Below are 17,561 nucleotides of genomic sequence, written 5' to 3' on the forward strand. Positions count from 1 at the left end.
ATGACCTTATCAGTCATCTACATCTTTTGTCCAGTCTTTTGTTTGAGTTGCAGTTAGTATTTAAATGAATTTTAGTTTGTGATTGACAGACTGCAGTCTTGATGTGAAATGTTTAAATCTTCACCCAATGTGGAGCTTTGGATCGGGTCAGCTCTTTGGTTTTGTCTGAATGAAGGGAAGTCTGGGCCTCCCTTCTGAAGCTGCTGCCCCCTCGACCCGATCCCGGATAAGCGGAAGAAGATGGATGGATGGATGGATGAATGAAATGTCCGTGGTTTGTTTTTTTTTCTCAGATTTCTTGTGTCCTTGTGCTGCCGCTGTAACGATCCTAATCATTTGCAACACTGCATTCCTAGCGTTGGCGTCAACTTTCTGGGACGTCCACTCCTGAGAAGAAGATTCACCGACTGTTTTAATATTTTCCACTGATATTTCCTGCAGTAAAATATCAAATTTGATCTCCTTGTAAAGGACGATTGTAACCTTCCCAGTTTGATGTTTGTTTGGACTGGAACAACAGCTTCTGTGTGGTAACTGCTACTACTGCAGTTACCACACACACAAATGTTCCTGCTAAGCCTGAGCTCCTGACTTTATTGAAGTTCTCACACACGCTGATGACGAGTTGTCGTGTGTTTTAGGTTGGCTGCCATTTGGCGTTATTGCCTGTGGACGTGGACTTTACTTCTGCATTTTGGCTCAGTTTGTCTAAATGACTTAACAATTTATGTGTTTATGATCTGAGTTTGTACGTATTAAGTCCCTAACGTGGAGAGGCGTAATGTGATGTTGTGGAATGAGGTTCTGCAGTGTTAAATGGCACATTCAGTCAAAGTTGTTGATATTGACAGTCTGGCTCTCCACCCAGGGCAGATTGGTCTGGGTGTCTCAGGTTTTAGAAGCTTTATTTTCTGGGATAATGTTAAAAGTAGATTCTGTGATGTCCAGAAACCCCATTTGTTTTTGTTTGTTTAAAGAAATGCTGTGTTGACTCTCTTCAATCAGGTTTGAGTTTTAAGTGTTTGACGTCTCTGTGTTTCAGAACGATCAACAGTTGGACTGTGCCCTGGACCTGATGAGGCGTCTGCCTCCTCAGCAGATCGAGAAGAACCTCAGTGACCTCATCGACCTGGTCAGTACTTTCCTCTGGTCTTTGCAGGGATTCCTGTATGCCTTTAAATTCCCTGTGTTTTATTTATTCCATGCAACGATGATCATGTCTGCTCATCAACATGATTTCTCAATGAACGGTTTTACTTTTGCAGCTAATATAGCAGTAATTTAGATTTTCTTTGTTGATTTTAACAGTAGTTACATCATAAATTACATTTAACTTAGATGTGAATCAAACAACACTTTTCCTCCAGGCTTTCCATCCGTTTCTTTTCAGCCATATCCCCCCTCCTCCCCTCTAACCTCTCACCCCATGAACACCTGCTCTTTTCTTAACGAGCGACCACTATGTCCGGTTATTAGTGATCATTATCACAGCTGTCAATCACCTCCGCTGCCAACTTCTTCTTGGCTCTGCCCACCGCTGAAACTTTATCTTGCCAGCTAAAATCTCTTCTCCTGTTCCTGTTTGTCCCATATCTCTCATCTTCTCCCCTCTGGTCCTGCGTTTCTTTACCCTCCACACTATATTCCCAGTTCAGACTCGTTTCTGTGCTCTTGGTCAGTCTGGGCTGCCAGGTGCGTTTATGTGGGAGAGTGTCTGTTTGTGGGTATGGGGGCTTTTGCAGGATAACAGGGCTGCCTTTGTGTCTGTGCTCTGATGCAAGAGCGTGAAGGAGGGGGGTACTCCATGTCAGTCTGTGAGAACTAATTTGTACCCCTTTCTCCTTTAGATATTATATTTCCCAATTATACTTTATTCTACCTCATCTGGGTGAAGCTGGAATGTGATTAGAGTTTAAAAGTATCAAATAACCCAAATGCCATGTTTTGCTTTTCTGTTTCTCTACCCTGAGAAAATCCTGTAATCCTGCTATCAGTACCAGAGTCTCAACTAAAGCCGTTGTCTGTTTGGCTGTAGGTGCCCAGTCTGTGCGAGGACCTCCTCTCCTCAGTGGACCAGCCCCTGAAGATCGCCCGTGACAAAGTGGTGGGGAAAGACTATCTGCTCTGTGATTACAATCGAGATGGCGACTCCTACAGGTGCAGTACATCATTGAAATTAATTACCTGAGACGGAAAATTTATCCAAATATTATCTGGTGTTGGCGTGACGATACCGCCTCATATGAAACGCCACAATATTTCACGTCGGTTTGAATTTTGTCAGGCGTGGTGATGTAAGAGCTGCGGTCCAGTTTCCTGGGGAGTGGGAACACGGAGCAGCCAGACTCGATAACGACGTTCTAGTTAAGAAGTCTGAATTTCAACATGGCGACACCCATAAACATTGTTTGCAAAAACTCATACAAACATAATTTTAAGCTCTGCTTTCCATAAGTAAACAACACTTTTAATTTGTTCACTTTAGAGCTGCAGGCGCTACATGCAACATTGATTTTAGACGCTTCTACTTGTTTGTCTTGTAAAATAAACATTTCCACCTCTGTTGACGGAAAGAGAAGCCATTTTGAAATGCAAAGTCTGTCTTACAAGTCATAACTGGGGGGAAGTCACAGTTGATCCCAGTTTCCCAGTGGGAAAACTGGCTTGGGATGGCTGATTTCTCCGACTGGGAAGTCGGAATTTACATCATCCAGCAGCCTGAGTGTAGCATTAGCATGTAGAGTGTGTCTTCAGGACTCTTGGAATATTTTAGCAAACAATTATTACATCAATTAGAATAGTTTATCATGTTAATACTTTAATATAATGTAGCTTTTGTTCAGGGCTTTTAATTTTCTAAAATCCAAGCATGGCGATCACAAGCATGAGTACAACCAAGTGCAGGTGATTTTTGTTTTTTGCAGGGTAGAATGCACCTTATTTGTTATGACTTATGAAAATAACACAAAATAAATCCACTCCAACCAAAAATGATCTCCAGCTAACTCTGTCTCTGTTCCTCCTTCAAATTAAACAGAAATATGTCGGAAAGTAGTTCCCCTGTCATGAGTCATTTCATGATTAGCATTGTTAGCAACCAAGCTTAAAGGGGAACAGAGGTTTGGTGCAGCAGAGTCAACCAGCTCTCCAGCGTTGATGCAGCAGGCCGATGCATCATGTTCTTATGCCAAGTTTCGCTGTTAGGCAGTAGTTCCTTTTCCTGTTGCAGCAGAGCAAAGCACAGCAGCAACAGCTACATTAGCATGGCTAAAAATAGCCTGGATTCCTCTTTGCATAGCAGATTTTTTGTTCGTGCTGCTCCTTCAGCAGCAATCGACTGACTGGAGATGTTTTATTTTCCCCTACAGTTCTATAAATTCACTCGCAGGCCTTTATACGTGCTTGTAGTCTCACCTTTAATTTGGTATTATTTGGTATTTAGAGGTTTGAAATCTGTTTTGAGACTTAACACTGAATTAGTGTAATTTCTCAATCATCAGATCCCCGTGGAGTAATAAGTATGAACCTCCCATTGAAGATGGTGCAATGCCTTCAGCTCGGTTGAGGAAACTTGAAGTGGAAGCAAACAACGCCTTCGATCAGTACAGGGACCTGTGAGTGTCGGCCTGGAGGTTTGTACGTACAGATCAGTGCTGCCCCCTTGTGACCGTGGCATTATCTACCTGTAATGTTCAGGTACTTTGAGGGTGGTGTGTCCTCTGTGTATCTCTGGGACTTGGATCATGGCTTCGCTGGAGTTATTCTCATCAAAAAGGCCGGCGATGGATCCAAGAAGATTAAAGGATGCTGGGACTCCATTCATGTGGTGGAGGTGCAGGTGAGATAACACTGACATTTTCAAACTTTGTTCATAGTTAACTTGGCTTCATTTTTCACCATGAAATGAGGGTTTAGAGGTATATTTTTACCAAAATCCAGGTATCTGCTAAAATTATTTGAACTCTTTTTCATGATAAACTTAAAAACATTTAAATATATGTTGAACCTTTTAAAGAAACAACTAGTTGGAAGTTTTTGGCTGATTTCTAACCTTGTTTTCTGGCTGTACAGACTGAAATCAAGTTTTGCCATTGAGTTATTTATGTTCTCACACCTGATTTAAATAGTATTGGCTAAGACGCTCAAGTATCTGACAGAAAACACAGAAAAGGAAACAACTGATATCATTATTTCTATTAAGTTTGGCCATTTTGACTGAAAAATGTATCACAATATAAGAGTTTCATATCAGTCTATTGATAATTATTGATTTTTTTTATCATCAATATCTGAATTACTGCCAAGCTGGTGGCATGACCTCCAGTTTTATTCACAGTTTTCAGTTTTTTATTTAACTTTAAGCAGTTAAGAAGCACAGTGGCAAAACTTTAAACTGCTGCTGGTTACCTAGCAACAGGCTGGTGCTAGGTAACCAAAGAATTAGTGAGTTGCTAGGTAACCAAAGAGTGATTGAGTCAGTTGATTCCACCAACTTTGCTCTAAGAGGTTGAATGGCTAAAGTCTTTCCTCTTTTCCCAGAATGCAATGTGGTTCTACATCGGGCGTTCAGTGAATATTTTATATATTGAAAATTCTATCAAATGTATTTATTAATACTGATCACGTGTCTACCCCTGTCTATATTCTTACTGATTTATTGTCCATCCCTTATTGCTATGATTATCTGGTTTCCTATTGAACTCTTCTTGGGATTTATTTTACGTCCCCCAGCAGCAGTGAATGTTTGCAAAGTTGGTTGCTGCCATGTTTTCTAACGAGCTGCTTGTTCATCCTGTGAGCAGGAGAAGTCTAGCGGTCGCACTGCTCACTACAAACTCACCTCCACCGTCATGCTGTGGCTCCAGACAACCAAGACCGGCTCTGGCACCATGAACCTGGGAGGCAGCCTTACAAGACAGGTACAACGCTGCTCGGTGGAGGAGCACTGCTGACCGTTTATCCATCCTGACCAGGAATTAAAACACTCTTTAAATCTTTTTCACAGATGGAGAAAGACGAGACAGTCGGAGAGTCCTCACCTCATATCGCCAACATCGGCCGCCTTGTTGAAGTCAGTGCATTTATTTTTCTTTTAAGCGCTCTACTTAGGAATATCATCTGAGTTTGTCAGATTTTCTAAACTTGCTTGAGAGAGAAGCAAAAATGTTTGTCAATATGAAACTAAAGTTTAAAGAAAATAAGAAGAGGGCACAGTCTTTATGAAATAAAAAGCCACTCCATATGTTTGATCTAGTTGTGAACATGGTGGAGCTGTACAGTAAAATAACAAGGATTTAATCTAAACACTGAGCTTGTTCAGGGAAGACGCAGATTTATTACCAAAATGGCATAAAATACAGTTTTACAAGTTATGCACACAAAAATAGGCCATCATTTTAAAAACTGAAATGACCTTTTGCAGAAAATCTTTGGCACTAGTAGATTTCTTACACTATGCTACACATTTGTCACACCTTCACCTGAAAATGTCCAGTTAAAGTAAATAAAGCATTTTTAAAAATGGTAATAATTATGTTCTTTCAGGACATGGAGAACAAGATTCGCTCCACACTGAATGAAATCTACTTTGGGAAGACCAAGGATATCGTTAACGGCCTAAGGTACGGCAACACCTCAGAGTGGTCCTCATGTTTATTTATACCGTTTTCACTCAGCAGCTTATTGAATCACCCCCACAGTGAGTTAACCTCTGAGCTGCTGAACTCCTGTCTCTTCAATTCTCATATTTCTGTCTCTTCCACCAGAGCTGTTTCTGTTTCCATGTCTCTCACGTGTCACCTCTCCTCTCTCCTCCTGCTGCCTCTCCTCTGTGCTCCAGATCTATCGAATCTTTGCCCGATAATCAAAAGTACCGGCAGCTCCAGAGGGAGCTGTCACAGGTCCTCACTCAGCGTCAGATCTTCATTGACTAGGGTCAGAGGTACACCTGGCATGGCCGAGTGTTTCTGTGTGAAAATAACCTGAAGCCTGAGCTGAAGTCACAGCGGTACCAACAACCAGTTAGAAAACTGCCACACCTTTTCCCTCAGGATGGTACAAGAATAAACATCAGAACAGAAACCAGACTTACATTTACTCAATTACATTTACTTGAGTAATGTTTTTTAAATATGTACTTTTAGGAGTATTTTTACTACGCTGCATTATTCACTTTTACTTGAGTAATTTTTTTATGAAGTATCGCTAAATACCACTGAATGAAAAGCAAACATGTTTTAACCAAAACTTCACCGGACAAACGCACACCTGCAGGTTTTGTTAAAGTTTCATAAGCTTTATATTGAAAGAAACTGTTTTTTAAGTAACTACAATTACAAAAACTTTTTTTTTTTTTTTTAATTAACATACTTGCCATTTTTCCGACGTCCTGCAGCCCTGACTTGCCAGAGCATTCTTTACTCCGTCCTACAGGGAGTGTATGAATAAATTCGACCCTGAACGTAAAGTTTTGACCTCGTCTGAAGAAAATTCAAAACAAATTCAATCTTCTGAATCCCGTTTTGAGATTAAAAAACATAAACTTCAACTCAGAACACTTTGGGAAATTAATTTCCACTTGGGAGACAAAGTGTCTTCAGTCAGAAGCTTCTTCAGATTCGCTGTAATCCAGACTGATACATCCCCATCTATAATAACTCTTTGACGAATCTGAATCAATGAGATCAAATTTAATTTAATTTCCCTTTGGGATCAATAAAGTATTTTTGAATTGAATTTAAATTAACTTTATATTTTGGTCCCTCTGATTAGTAATTTTTAAATATTAATTTGAAAAGTTACTCAGTCATTGAGTTGCCTCTATCAGCTACTTTTTACTCTTGGATGGTTACTTTTTACTTTTACTTGAGTAAAAATATGTTGACGTAGTTCTACTCTTACTTGAGTGATATTTTCAGGACCTCTGCAAAGAGCCGTCTATAAAATCAGACTTCATGTTCATCTGTGGAAGAAAATCTATTTAATTAAGCATCTGTTTTTTAATCTCTTGCTTTAGGACAGACTTGCATGTCCAGCATTCAGAGTTAGAAACATTTGTGAGGCATGTTGTGAAGGTTTGTTTACCTTTGCGTTAACACACTAACCAGGCTGATGATTGTAATTAATTGTCCTCTGTGGTGGACAGTGAAAAAACCCGACCTTTACGACCCGACGTTTGAGAAGCTGAAATTAAAGAATTGCAACAGCGATTTACAAATAATGAAGGTCAAATTTTACACACAGGTTTGCCTGTAGCATATTTACGCTAACAGTTTTAAGTTTTCGCAGTTTTAACTGTTGGGGTCACATGTTTACATGCACTCATGGATAACATCTCCATGTTCAGCTTTAGTTGATGCATTTTAATGCTTCTTTTTGCAGATATAACCAACATGTTTAAAAACAAGAATGTGATGCACAAGTTTGAATTTAATTTGGAGCTGCAGTTCACAGGCAACTGTATTTATTTGTGCAATATCACAATCTCAAAGGAATGTTTGAATGATTTATTAAGGCTGCAAATTATATTTCAAGTGACATACAAGCAAATTCTGCTGGCCTGTTGGGAATTTGATGTATATTTGTAGTTGTGATGTTAAATCTCCTAAAAAGTGACAGCGTTATCATAAAATATGAAAAAAACCTAAGGTATTATTCTGTAATTGATATAGTTGCCAACAAAAGTATTATGTTTAGATGTTTTTTCTAATGTCTTTCCAGAGGATTCTTGACTCCGTCCTACAGGGAGTGTATGAATAAATTTAACCCCGAACGTAAAGTTTTGATATCGTGTGAAGAAAATTCACAACAAATTCAATCTTCTGAATCCGATTCTCAGATCTGACGTAGAGATGCACCGATCTGATATTAATATCTGTATCAGTCCCAACATTTAAAATAAATATAGATCAAGTGTGAAGAATGCAGTTTATTTTTATATGTTTGACCCAGGTAGCCACCTTTTGTTGTTATATTGGCTATTTTTCTCCTAATTGCACAGACTGAAGAAATTAAAGCTGTTTTGACATGTTTGAGCTTGTGAAGCTATTGGTGTATTTCAGTGTGCTGTACTGATGCAGAGTTATCAAATAAATTAGTAATTCACTATATTTATATCCGTGTTTATGAACAGTAAAGTCAATTATTCATCTCTGTTTTTCTGTATCGGATCGGTATCGACCGATACCAAACATCATTTATCTGAAACGGTATCAGAAGTGAAAGAAGTGGATCAGTGCTTCCCTAGTTTGAAATTCAGTGAACATGTGTTGTCATTCTTCTAAAGTCTGTAAAAATGGTTGAAATAAATCAAATTAAAGCAAAACCTTTGATATTCCTGCCTGTCAGAGATGCTCTGCACGTCCCAATCCTCCCTCTGGATGAGTAATTAATCATTATTAACCTGTTTTCTCCTCTGACCTGTCAGGATGAGTGCGTCCCTCTCATCTTCAGTCTCATATGTAGATGTGATGTTTTAGCGCTGACCCTCTCTCTCTCTCTCCCTCTCTCTTTGCACAGGAACGTTCAGAGTCAGGCTGACAAGCAACAGAAGGAGGCTCTGAAGGCCGACTTAGTGAAGGCCCTCAAAAACAAACATAACGGCTAGAGAAGCTACTGTCGGTTCTCCTCTTCTCCCTCTCCATCTCTCCACCTCATCTCTGCCGTCTTTTCTTTCTGTCTCCGTACCCGTTTCAGTGCTGCACTCTTTTTATTTGTTGAAAACAAAAAAGGAAAAAATGCTTTGCTTTGTATGTTTTTTTTTTTTTTTTTCCCCCCTCCGTCTTACGTTTCATCTGCCATTAAGCCATTTGTTCTCGCTCCGTTTCTCTCCGTCTCCCATGTTGTTGATAGTATTACCACGGTTAATGATAATCCTACAGTGTGTAGTAATTATCCCTGGTTTAAAGAAAACAGGAGCGACTCTGGACTCGGACACAGACTGAGCTGTAGTTGCTGTAGGCTTGGCGGCGGTTTCGTTTTACTCATCGGATTTATCTCCTGCACCTATTTTGTCTACGACTCCCTCCCCGATATATTTGTATAGAGTATAACTGTCCACATATATCTATCGGCCTTCCAAGGGATGTAAACATGAGGGCGTCCTTTCTTTCTGCACATCCAGGTTTTGACTTTGTTTTCCTCTTTCTGCATGCATGTGAGCCTGTGTGGGAGCATGGGGATGGACTCTTATAATCACCCTGGACACAACACCCTGCCCCAAACATGCACACAGACAAACATCACAGTTTCTTCCCCCTCTACTCTTCTTCTCTCTGCATCTTCTGATTTTTGTTGGGGGGTCACAGTTTGTCTTTATGTCTCAGAGGAAACATTTGTTTCCATTTTGGAGGGGAATCTTTTGTTCTTTTTTTCTTTTCTTTTTTTTGGTTTTGTCTTTTGTAAAGCTTATGATTCATATTGTATTAGAGCCTCCAGCAACAATAAAAACTGTAAAAGCTACACTTTGCTCCTCTGTCTTCATTTGGTCTTACACAGGAAGAAGTGGACGTTTAGACTCTTAATAGCAAATATATGGACATTCTTCAAATTATTCTGCAGCTAAAACATGTTGGAAACACTCTACATTTACACTTTTTAAACATACTCGGAATTAATTTTAAAAAAATTTAAATATTGTATAATTTTAATGTTTCTTTGTTAAAAAGTGCTGTGGGAAAGTATTTCTCTTCTCGCATATCTTGTTTTTTTCCCCCTTTTTTGGGTCCTGTGTGGAAAATGTAATTTCAACTTTTGGTAAATGCTAAATTAACTGCAAAATCTGACTTGAATTTGACACCTAGGCCTCGTCAGAATGAAGTTATTGGTTGAATGTAATATTTTAATTTTCATGGAAGCTGAATTTGAGGATTCACTAAGTAATAGCATTATTGGCTAAAACAAACACTTCTCTGAAGTGGAAAAGTGATATAAAATTACTGATATAAACCTTTAAATTGTATTCCAAATAAAACTCACTAGTTTGTGAATTCCTCTTTCATCTACTGTAAAGATTAGACCTGACAAGCTGTATTGAATTTAGTTAAAAGTACAGGCATACGTTTTCTAATCTCTAAAATTACTCTTTATTTCATGTTCTTGGGTTCCTTTAAACTTTTGATTCATCTTGAATGATTCAGTCTAGTTAAGTGACGTCAGAGTCAAATAATTAGAAGATTCACGATTTTCTGTGTTGCACTGGCAGAAGCCTGTGGTTTCTAGTTGTGCTGCTGCTGTTTGTCCACTAGGTGTCAGTGTTAAATGTTTATGTCGGACCGGACATAAATATCTGACTGCGCTTGTTACTCTGCTTTACAAAGGCGTTCGTATGAAAGTCACAAATGTCTCTAGTATATTAATTTATATCAAAATATTTCCACCTTTTCCGTCAGGACTAACTTTTCTCATGCAGAACACTGAGAGGAAACGGTTTAAATTACTAGAATGGATAAATAAGCCATGAAATTACTCCAGAAGTATACAGATGTATTCATAGATTAAAGGCTTCCAATTAGTGTGTTTTCACAGGTTTTTCTAGATATTAAAACATCAAGTATGCATAATTTTGGCCATTTGGGAGAACAATGGAATATTAAAACTTAATAAAAATGTATTAGTATTGGCAATACTAAAATTGTAAATAAATGCCAACCATCCACCCAGAAATAATTCTAGAAGTGTGACACTGTTTTACATATAAGGAAACCACATCTTGGTCATGATCTCAGACATTTAGTTGTTTTTATGTTAATATTTTCTTAGATGCTTTAACATTGTTTCCCATGATGCTCTAATATCATGTGAAAGTTTTATAGCAAATAGCCTATGTTTTCTCTAGAGCTGATTAAACTTAATTCAAATGTAACTCTCTACCCGTCTAACAACATGCTGTGGTCATTTTTTATTAAGTTTTTTTTTTATTATTTTATTAAAAAAACAGGATTTAATCCAGATAAAACCTTTTCTCCCAAAACAAGCTCTCAAACACGTTTTCCTTTTCATAAGTTTACATAAGGCAACTAATCTGAGATATATTGTCAATCTCTTTTTAAAGAACTGATGTTATTTACTCCTTATTTCAGATCTCTGCACTGTTTGTTTTCTACATTGTTGTTTAATTTTTTTAAACAAGATAATTCCCATTGAGATATATATAGAAAAATGTTTTTCGAGTCCTGGTCAAGAGGCAAGAAGAAAGAAAATACAAAAAGGTTACATGTTTAAAAGAAAACGACAAGGAGCGTGTTACTGAATCAAAATCTTTTAGTCTGGAGGTAAATCCAGTTAATATCAAAGTTTTCTGTCTTTTTACCCATTTCACAGTGTTAATGCAACTCTTAAATGTTATATTAGCCTGTTGAGATATTTAGTCTCCAGATTTGTCATTATACCAATCATTTATATCTTCATATTTCTGTAAATGTCATCTTTATGCTGATGACACATTTGTGTACTTTTATGTCATTCAAAAAGACCTCCAGAATTTAAAACCAGGAACAAATGGATGTCGTTCACAAAACCTAGAAACATTAATAAGACAAATACTGGGTTCCTTTTTTATATGCAGCTGTTTGCTTTGTGTAATCTGGTTTTCTTTAGAGTAATCCTCTCTCTTCTCAGCGTCTTGCACAAATGATGCACGTATCTTGAATTTCTATTTACTCTGAACATTTCTTTAAGCATGCATATTAGATTTTGAGGAACTATAGCATTATTTTTTATGTAGTAAATTTTTACGTCTCCTATTCTTACTTTGTTTTTATATCTTTCATCTTATTTTGAATTTGCATGCTTCTATTTAAATTGCTGCTGGTACACCTGAGTTTTCCCATAAAACTTAATGTTTGAATCTGTTAAATTTGGGTAATCCTGAGGTATCACTATAATTATGCTGCTGCACTTCAAGACTTTACTGATATTTATCCTTACAGTCATTTTTTTATTCTTTGTTTTGGCCCAATGCTTCTGTGTCTCTACTAACTATACAAATGTTGTTTTTTAAGTCTTCCCACAAATTTTCAGCTTGACTGAAGTTTGACTAGACCATTCTTGATGAATATGTTTTGATGTAAAGACAGTTTCACCCCAGTCTCAAGCTTGGCAGAGCTTCAACGGGGTTTCTTCAAGAACAAAACGAGGAAAAGCTGGAGGGTATGAATACTTTTGCGATGCGCTGTTCGCTTTGTTCATATCTGGATACTAACGTTTTCCACAGGATAATTGATGTTCGCTCATCTTTTATAAATCAACAGAACTGAATAAACAGTTTATGCTGTTATGGTGATAAACGGCATTTAAGGGTTTCCTGAAGCTTTCCGCTGAATGGCTGTCAAATTGCATTTACATTTTGAGCAAATTAATGACGCGATTGATTGTGAAGTCAGGCGGAGTCATTAATCTGAACAGAAGTCTGGCTGTGTTTTTTGTGTTAATGAAGCTTTTAGAAAGTTATCATTTATCTCTAATGGCAGAGTCTCTCCCTCTCTCTCTTTTTCCTCTTACACACACACACACACACACACGCAGGTTTATGTTAATGAGAAGTCTCAAGGCGCAGAGGGAGCAGAAGCCATTTTTCTATCATTCAAGCGAAGTTGTGTGGACTGAGCGGAGGTGCAGCTGCTTCTTGTCCCGACTTGACTGACTGTATTTGTCCCATGTGAGAGCAGCTCTGACCGGACAAGGTTACCGCGGGATCCCCCTCTTCCAAACCTCCAGAGCGAGCGGAGAGAGCATGGCTCTTCCTCAACAAAGGGAAACTGGCGGCCGGTGGAAAGTTTAAAGAAGCGGGGAGCTGCAGAGTTGCGCGCTTGTCGGACTGGAAACTGAGGAGCGATGCACTTCGTTAGATGGGAGCTGCGGCTCATGCTGTGGTGTTATGAACTGGTTTCACTGGCGCAGGCTTACACCGTCCACATCAGCGAGGATGCGGGAGAGAGGACAGTCCTGGCCGGCGAGCAGCGCGGCGCATGGTGCGCCTTGGATCAGGTTCTCGCTCCTGGGTTCGCGCAGCGCTTTCTGGAGACGGACGCCGCGGCGGGCATCGTGCTCCTATCAGACTCGATACGGTGCCGCTCGCTGCCTTTAAACCCCTTCACTTTATACATAGTTGAGGACTGCTGGGACTCGGGACACAGACACCTCCTCACCAGTCAGTATGACGTTCATGTTCACGGTAGGAACTGTTCCCATAAGCATAAGAGGAAATCTGATTGGGACTTGGAAGTCCTTAGTTTGCTCAGCCGCCGCAGCTCAGAGTGCCGCGGAACAGACGCTGCTTTATTTCCAGTGGGGGGTCTGCTGCCTGGGCCCCCGCTCCGCTGCAAGGTCCCCAGCAGTCGGGAGTTTTACTTCTCAGAGGGGGGTCTGTTTGTGTCTGAGCCGCTGTGCTTGATGCAGGACAGGCTTCTGGAGCTGGACATGCTGTGTGACGTGCTCACAGAGAAGGGAGCGGGTGTTAAACCCATCTCGATCCACTGGCGAGTGGGTCAAGGTCCATTCAGCCAGGCGCACTTACAGCAGCTCCTAGAGAGGGCAGCTCAGTCTGATTCAGGGATTGTGAGCAGGAACAGGAGAAGCATCAACAGCAGCCCTCAGTTTAAGCCCCCAATGTACCAAGTGTCAGTGGCAGAGAACAAGCCGGCCGGGACGCCGGTGGTTGTCCTGAAGGCAGTGGATGTGGATGAGGGAGAGGCCGGCAGGCTGGAGTATTTCATTGAGGCTCTCTTTGACAGCCGCTCCAACAATCTTTTCGCTGTGGACCCGGCCAGTGGTGCTGTATCAACAGTAGAGGTGCTGGACAGGGAAACAAAAGACACCCATGTGTTTCGTGTGACAGCGGTCGACCATGGCTCACCTCGTCGTACGGCCATGGCGACCCTCACTGTCTCCGTCAGTGACACCAACGACCACAATCCTGTGTTTGAGCAGCAGGACTACAAAGAAAGCATTAGGGAGAACTTGGAGATCGGCTACGAGGTGTTGACCGTGAGGGCCACAGATGGGGACGCACCTGTTAACGGGAACATCCTCTACAACATCCTCAACAACAATGGGTCCAATGAAGTTTTTGAGATAGACTCCAGGTCCGGCGTCATCCGCACCAAAGGCCTAGTAGACAGAGAGGAGGTGGAGTCCTATATGCTGTTAGTGGAGGCAAACGACCAGGGTCGTGACCCCGGGCCCCGCAGTGCCACAGCCTCCGTTTACATTGTGGTGGAGGATGATAACGATAACGCCCCTCAGTTCAGCGAGAAGCGCTACGTGGTCCAGGTGCCAGAGGACATGACACCAAACACAGAGATCCTGCAGGTCACCGCCACAGATCAGGACCGGGGCAGCAACGCTGTGGTCCACTTCAGCATCATGAGCGGAAACACCCGGGGCCAGTTTTACATCGATGCTCAGACGGGTAAAATGGACCTGGTGAGTCACCTGGACTATGAAGCCAACAAAGAATACACCCTGAGGATTCGGGCCCAGGACGGAGGACGCCCTCCTCTGTCCAACATCAGCGGCCTGGTCACGGTGCAGGTGCTGGACATCAACGACAACGCCCCCATCTTTGTCAGCACCCCGTTCCAGGCCACCGTGCTGGAGAACGTTCCTCTGGGCTACTCCATCATTCACATCCAAGCTGTAGACGCCGACTCTGGAGAAAACTCCAGGTTGGAGTACCGCCTCACTGAAACCACACCCAACTTCCCCTTCGCCATCAACAACAGCACAGGGTGGATTGTAGTGGCGGCAGAGCTGGACAGGGAGAGTGTTGATTTCTACAACTTTGGAGTGGAGGCCTGCGATCATGGCTACCCTGTCATGTCCTCGTCCGCCAGCATCAGCATGACCATTCTGGACGTCAACGACAACAACCCAGAGTTCACGCAGAAAGCATACTACATGCGTCTGAATGAGGATGCAGCTGTGGGGACCAGCGTGGTGACAGTGTCAGCTGTGGACCAGGACATCAACAGCGTGGTGACTTACCAAATATCCAGTGGGAACACTCGCAACCGATTCTCCATCACAAGTCAGAGTGGAGGGGGCCTCATCACACTCGCTCTACCTTTGGACTACAAACTGGAACGCCAGTACATCCTTACAGTCACTGCAAGCGATGGCACTCGCTTTGACACAGCCAAGGTTTTCGTGAACGTCACAGATGCCAACACACACCGCCCTGTCTTCCAGAGCTCACACTACACCGTCAACATCAACGAGGACAGGCCTGTGGCCACGACCGTGGTTGTGATCAGCGCCACCGATGAAGATACGGGCGAGAATGCACGCATTACCTACGTAATGGACGACAGCATCCCTCAGTTTGACATCAACCCTGACACCGGAGCTGTCACCACCCAGATGGAGCTGGACTACGAGGACCAGGTCTCCTACACTCTGGCCATCACCGCTCGGGACAACGGCATCCCACAGAAATCCGACACAACCTACCTGGAGATCCTAGTGAACGACGTCAACGACAACTCGCCCCGCTTCCTGAGAGACCACTATGTGGGGTCGGTGATGGAGGACGTGCCGGTGTTCACCAGCGTGGTGCAGGTTTCTGCCATTGACAGGGACTCTGGCCTCAACGGACGTGTTTTCTACACCTTTCAGGGCGGGGACGACGGAGATGGAGACTTCATAATTGAATCCACATCTGGCATTGTTCGCACGCTGCGCAGGTTAGACAGAGAAAACGTGCCTGTCTATAGCCTGCAGGCCTTTGCTGTAGATAAAGGTGTCCCCGCTCTGAAGACAGCTGTGAACATTCAAGTGATGATCTTGGATGTGAACGACAACCCCCCTGTGTTTGAAAGAGACGAGTTTGACATCATGGTGGAAGAAAACAGCCCCATCGGTCTTGTGGTTGCACATATATTGGCTACAGACCCAGATGAAGGCAGCAACGCGCAGATTATGTATCAGATCGTGGAGGGGAACATCCCAGAGGTGTTCCAGCTGGATATCTTCTCCGGGGAACTGACTGCACTCATAGACCTGGACTACGAGCTGAAGTCTGAGTATACCATCGTGGTCCAGGCCACCTCTGCCCCTCTGGTGAGCCGGGCCACAGTCCACATCAAACTCGTAGACAAGAACGACAATGTCCCGGTGCTAAAGAACTTCCAGATCATCTTCAACAACTACGTGACGGACAAATCCAGCAGCTTCCCCACCGGAGTGATCGGACGCATCCCGGCCCACGACCCCGACGTCTCGGATCAGCTGCACTACAACTTCGAGGTGGGGAACGAGCTGAACCTGGTGCTGCTGAACCAAAGCACCGGGGAGATCCAGCTGAGCCAGGCCCTGGATAACAACCGGCCCCTGGAGGCCTCCATGCGGATCTCCGTGTCAGGTGAGACGGCTGGATAATTGCAGCCTCCACCCTGTGAGTGGAGTAATATGAGATGAAGCCAGTGAGGCGTGCTATAGCAGTATCCTGTCTCGTTTACATTTTCACTTGCCTTCACAGAGTAATGGCAATTATTTTATACAAATTTAAGTTTGATGTATGCATGAGGGAAGATTATTACATGTAAACCTTCCTGTCTTGGGGAAATCAGATTCAATCATTTATTGTTATTCGTTGTTAATCATGGACCATAATTAACAATTAATTAAGCACATCCTGTTTTTACCCAGGTCTGTTTTAGTGCCGTCTACTGATTTAAATAGCTGTTAGTCTGAGCTCGTCTGTGTCCTGTGGGATCTATGCTCTGCTGGCCAGACTGATCATCCTCCTTAATTTTTTATCAAAGCCTCATTCCTGCATACAATGAAGGCCGAAGTCAATTATGATCAATTTACCCAGATTATGAAGAGTCAGAATGGTATGCAACAGGGCTTTTGTTTGATTGGCTTCTTTTCACTTGACTAGACCTTTGGAAATCGATGTTTTATCACGTGTCTGGAAGGATACAATGCAAAAGCACAAACTCTTACCAAGTACTTTTGTCTTGTTTCTACTGCAAATATTTGAAGTAAGACGAAACTAGCTTAAAAGTAACGTTTCAGCAAGACATAGGAGCTTGTTTTAAGTAAACAAAATCCCTTAATATTGTGAAAAAAATACAAGATCCACTGGCAGATTATATAACAAGATATTCTGCCCATTTTAAAAGTGAAATAATCTGGCAGTGGAAGTAGTACTTTTTCATCAACATTGACAAAATATTGCCATAAAACAAACTCCTATGTCTTGGTGAAAACTTACTTATAAGTTAGGTTTGTCTTATTGAAAGTGTAGTAGGATATTTTCACCAAACTAGACCAACAATACTGGGTGAGATGTTTGTGTTTTTGCAGTGTAGTTCAGTGTTTGAGGTTAGGGTGAAAGGTTGTAGACAGGTAATATCTCACCTGCTGTGGACAAGTGATTGGTTCGTTTTTGATGCTAACAGCTAGCCAAAAAGAGACAGAGATGAAGGGGAAAACGACTCCAATCTCAAAAATGTTTATGAACTTTTAAACAGTCGTCACATTTGGATGATCATCAGAATATAAATTAAAATAAGTAATATGAATTCTGAACTCTTGACAGCAATAGTAAACAATCAAGG

General features: G+C 41.7%; 2 protein-coding genes across 4 annotated transcripts in view; both read left to right on the forward strand.

Annotated features, from left to right (window-relative positions):
• Positions 1 to 8,728, forward strand: part of capzb (capping actin protein of muscle Z-line subunit beta) — an 18,283-nt gene extending 9,555 nt beyond the window's left edge. The window contains exons 2-10 of one of the 3 annotated variants that reach the window (XM_015044631.1): positions 1,043 to 1,132; positions 2,036 to 2,157; positions 3,501 to 3,614; positions 3,697 to 3,838; positions 4,803 to 4,919; positions 5,006 to 5,071; positions 5,545 to 5,621; positions 5,840 to 5,941; positions 8,518 to 8,604. In XM_015044631.1, the coding sequence (XP_014900117.1) occupies positions 1,043 to 1,132; positions 2,036 to 2,157; positions 3,501 to 3,614; positions 3,697 to 3,838; positions 4,803 to 4,919; positions 5,006 to 5,071; positions 5,545 to 5,621; positions 5,840 to 5,933 (822 nt within the window). In that variant the 3' untranslated portion in view covers positions 5,934 to 5,941; positions 8,518 to 8,604. Of the gene's footprint in view, positions 1 to 1,042; positions 1,133 to 2,035; positions 2,158 to 3,500; positions 3,615 to 3,696; positions 3,839 to 4,802; positions 4,920 to 5,005; positions 5,072 to 5,544; positions 5,622 to 5,839; positions 5,942 to 8,517 lie in introns of all 3 variants that reach the window. The other 2 variants (XM_015044632.1, XM_015044633.1) reach the window with 2 other exon arrangements.
• A 3,833-nt stretch (positions 8,729 to 12,561) lies between these two features.
• The window catches only part of celsr2 (cadherin, EGF LAG seven-pass G-type receptor 2), an 80,127-nt gene continuing 75,127 nt past the window's right edge, over positions 12,562 to 17,561 (forward strand). Inside the window, exon 1 of the mRNA XM_015044634.1 lies at positions 12,562 to 16,357. Within this exon, the coding sequence (XP_014900120.1) occupies positions 12,832 to 16,357 (3,526 nt within the window). The 5' untranslated portion in view covers positions 12,562 to 12,831. The remainder of the gene's footprint in view (positions 16,358 to 17,561) is intronic.

Source organism: Poecilia latipinna, unplaced genomic scaffold (assembly GCF_001443285.1).
Source record: "Poecilia latipinna isolate Pla-1442-1.1 unplaced genomic scaffold, P_latipinna-1.0 Scaffold684, whole genome shotgun sequence".
NCBI classification, from domain to species: domain Eukaryota; kingdom Metazoa; phylum Chordata; class Actinopteri; order Cyprinodontiformes; family Poeciliidae; genus Poecilia; species Poecilia latipinna.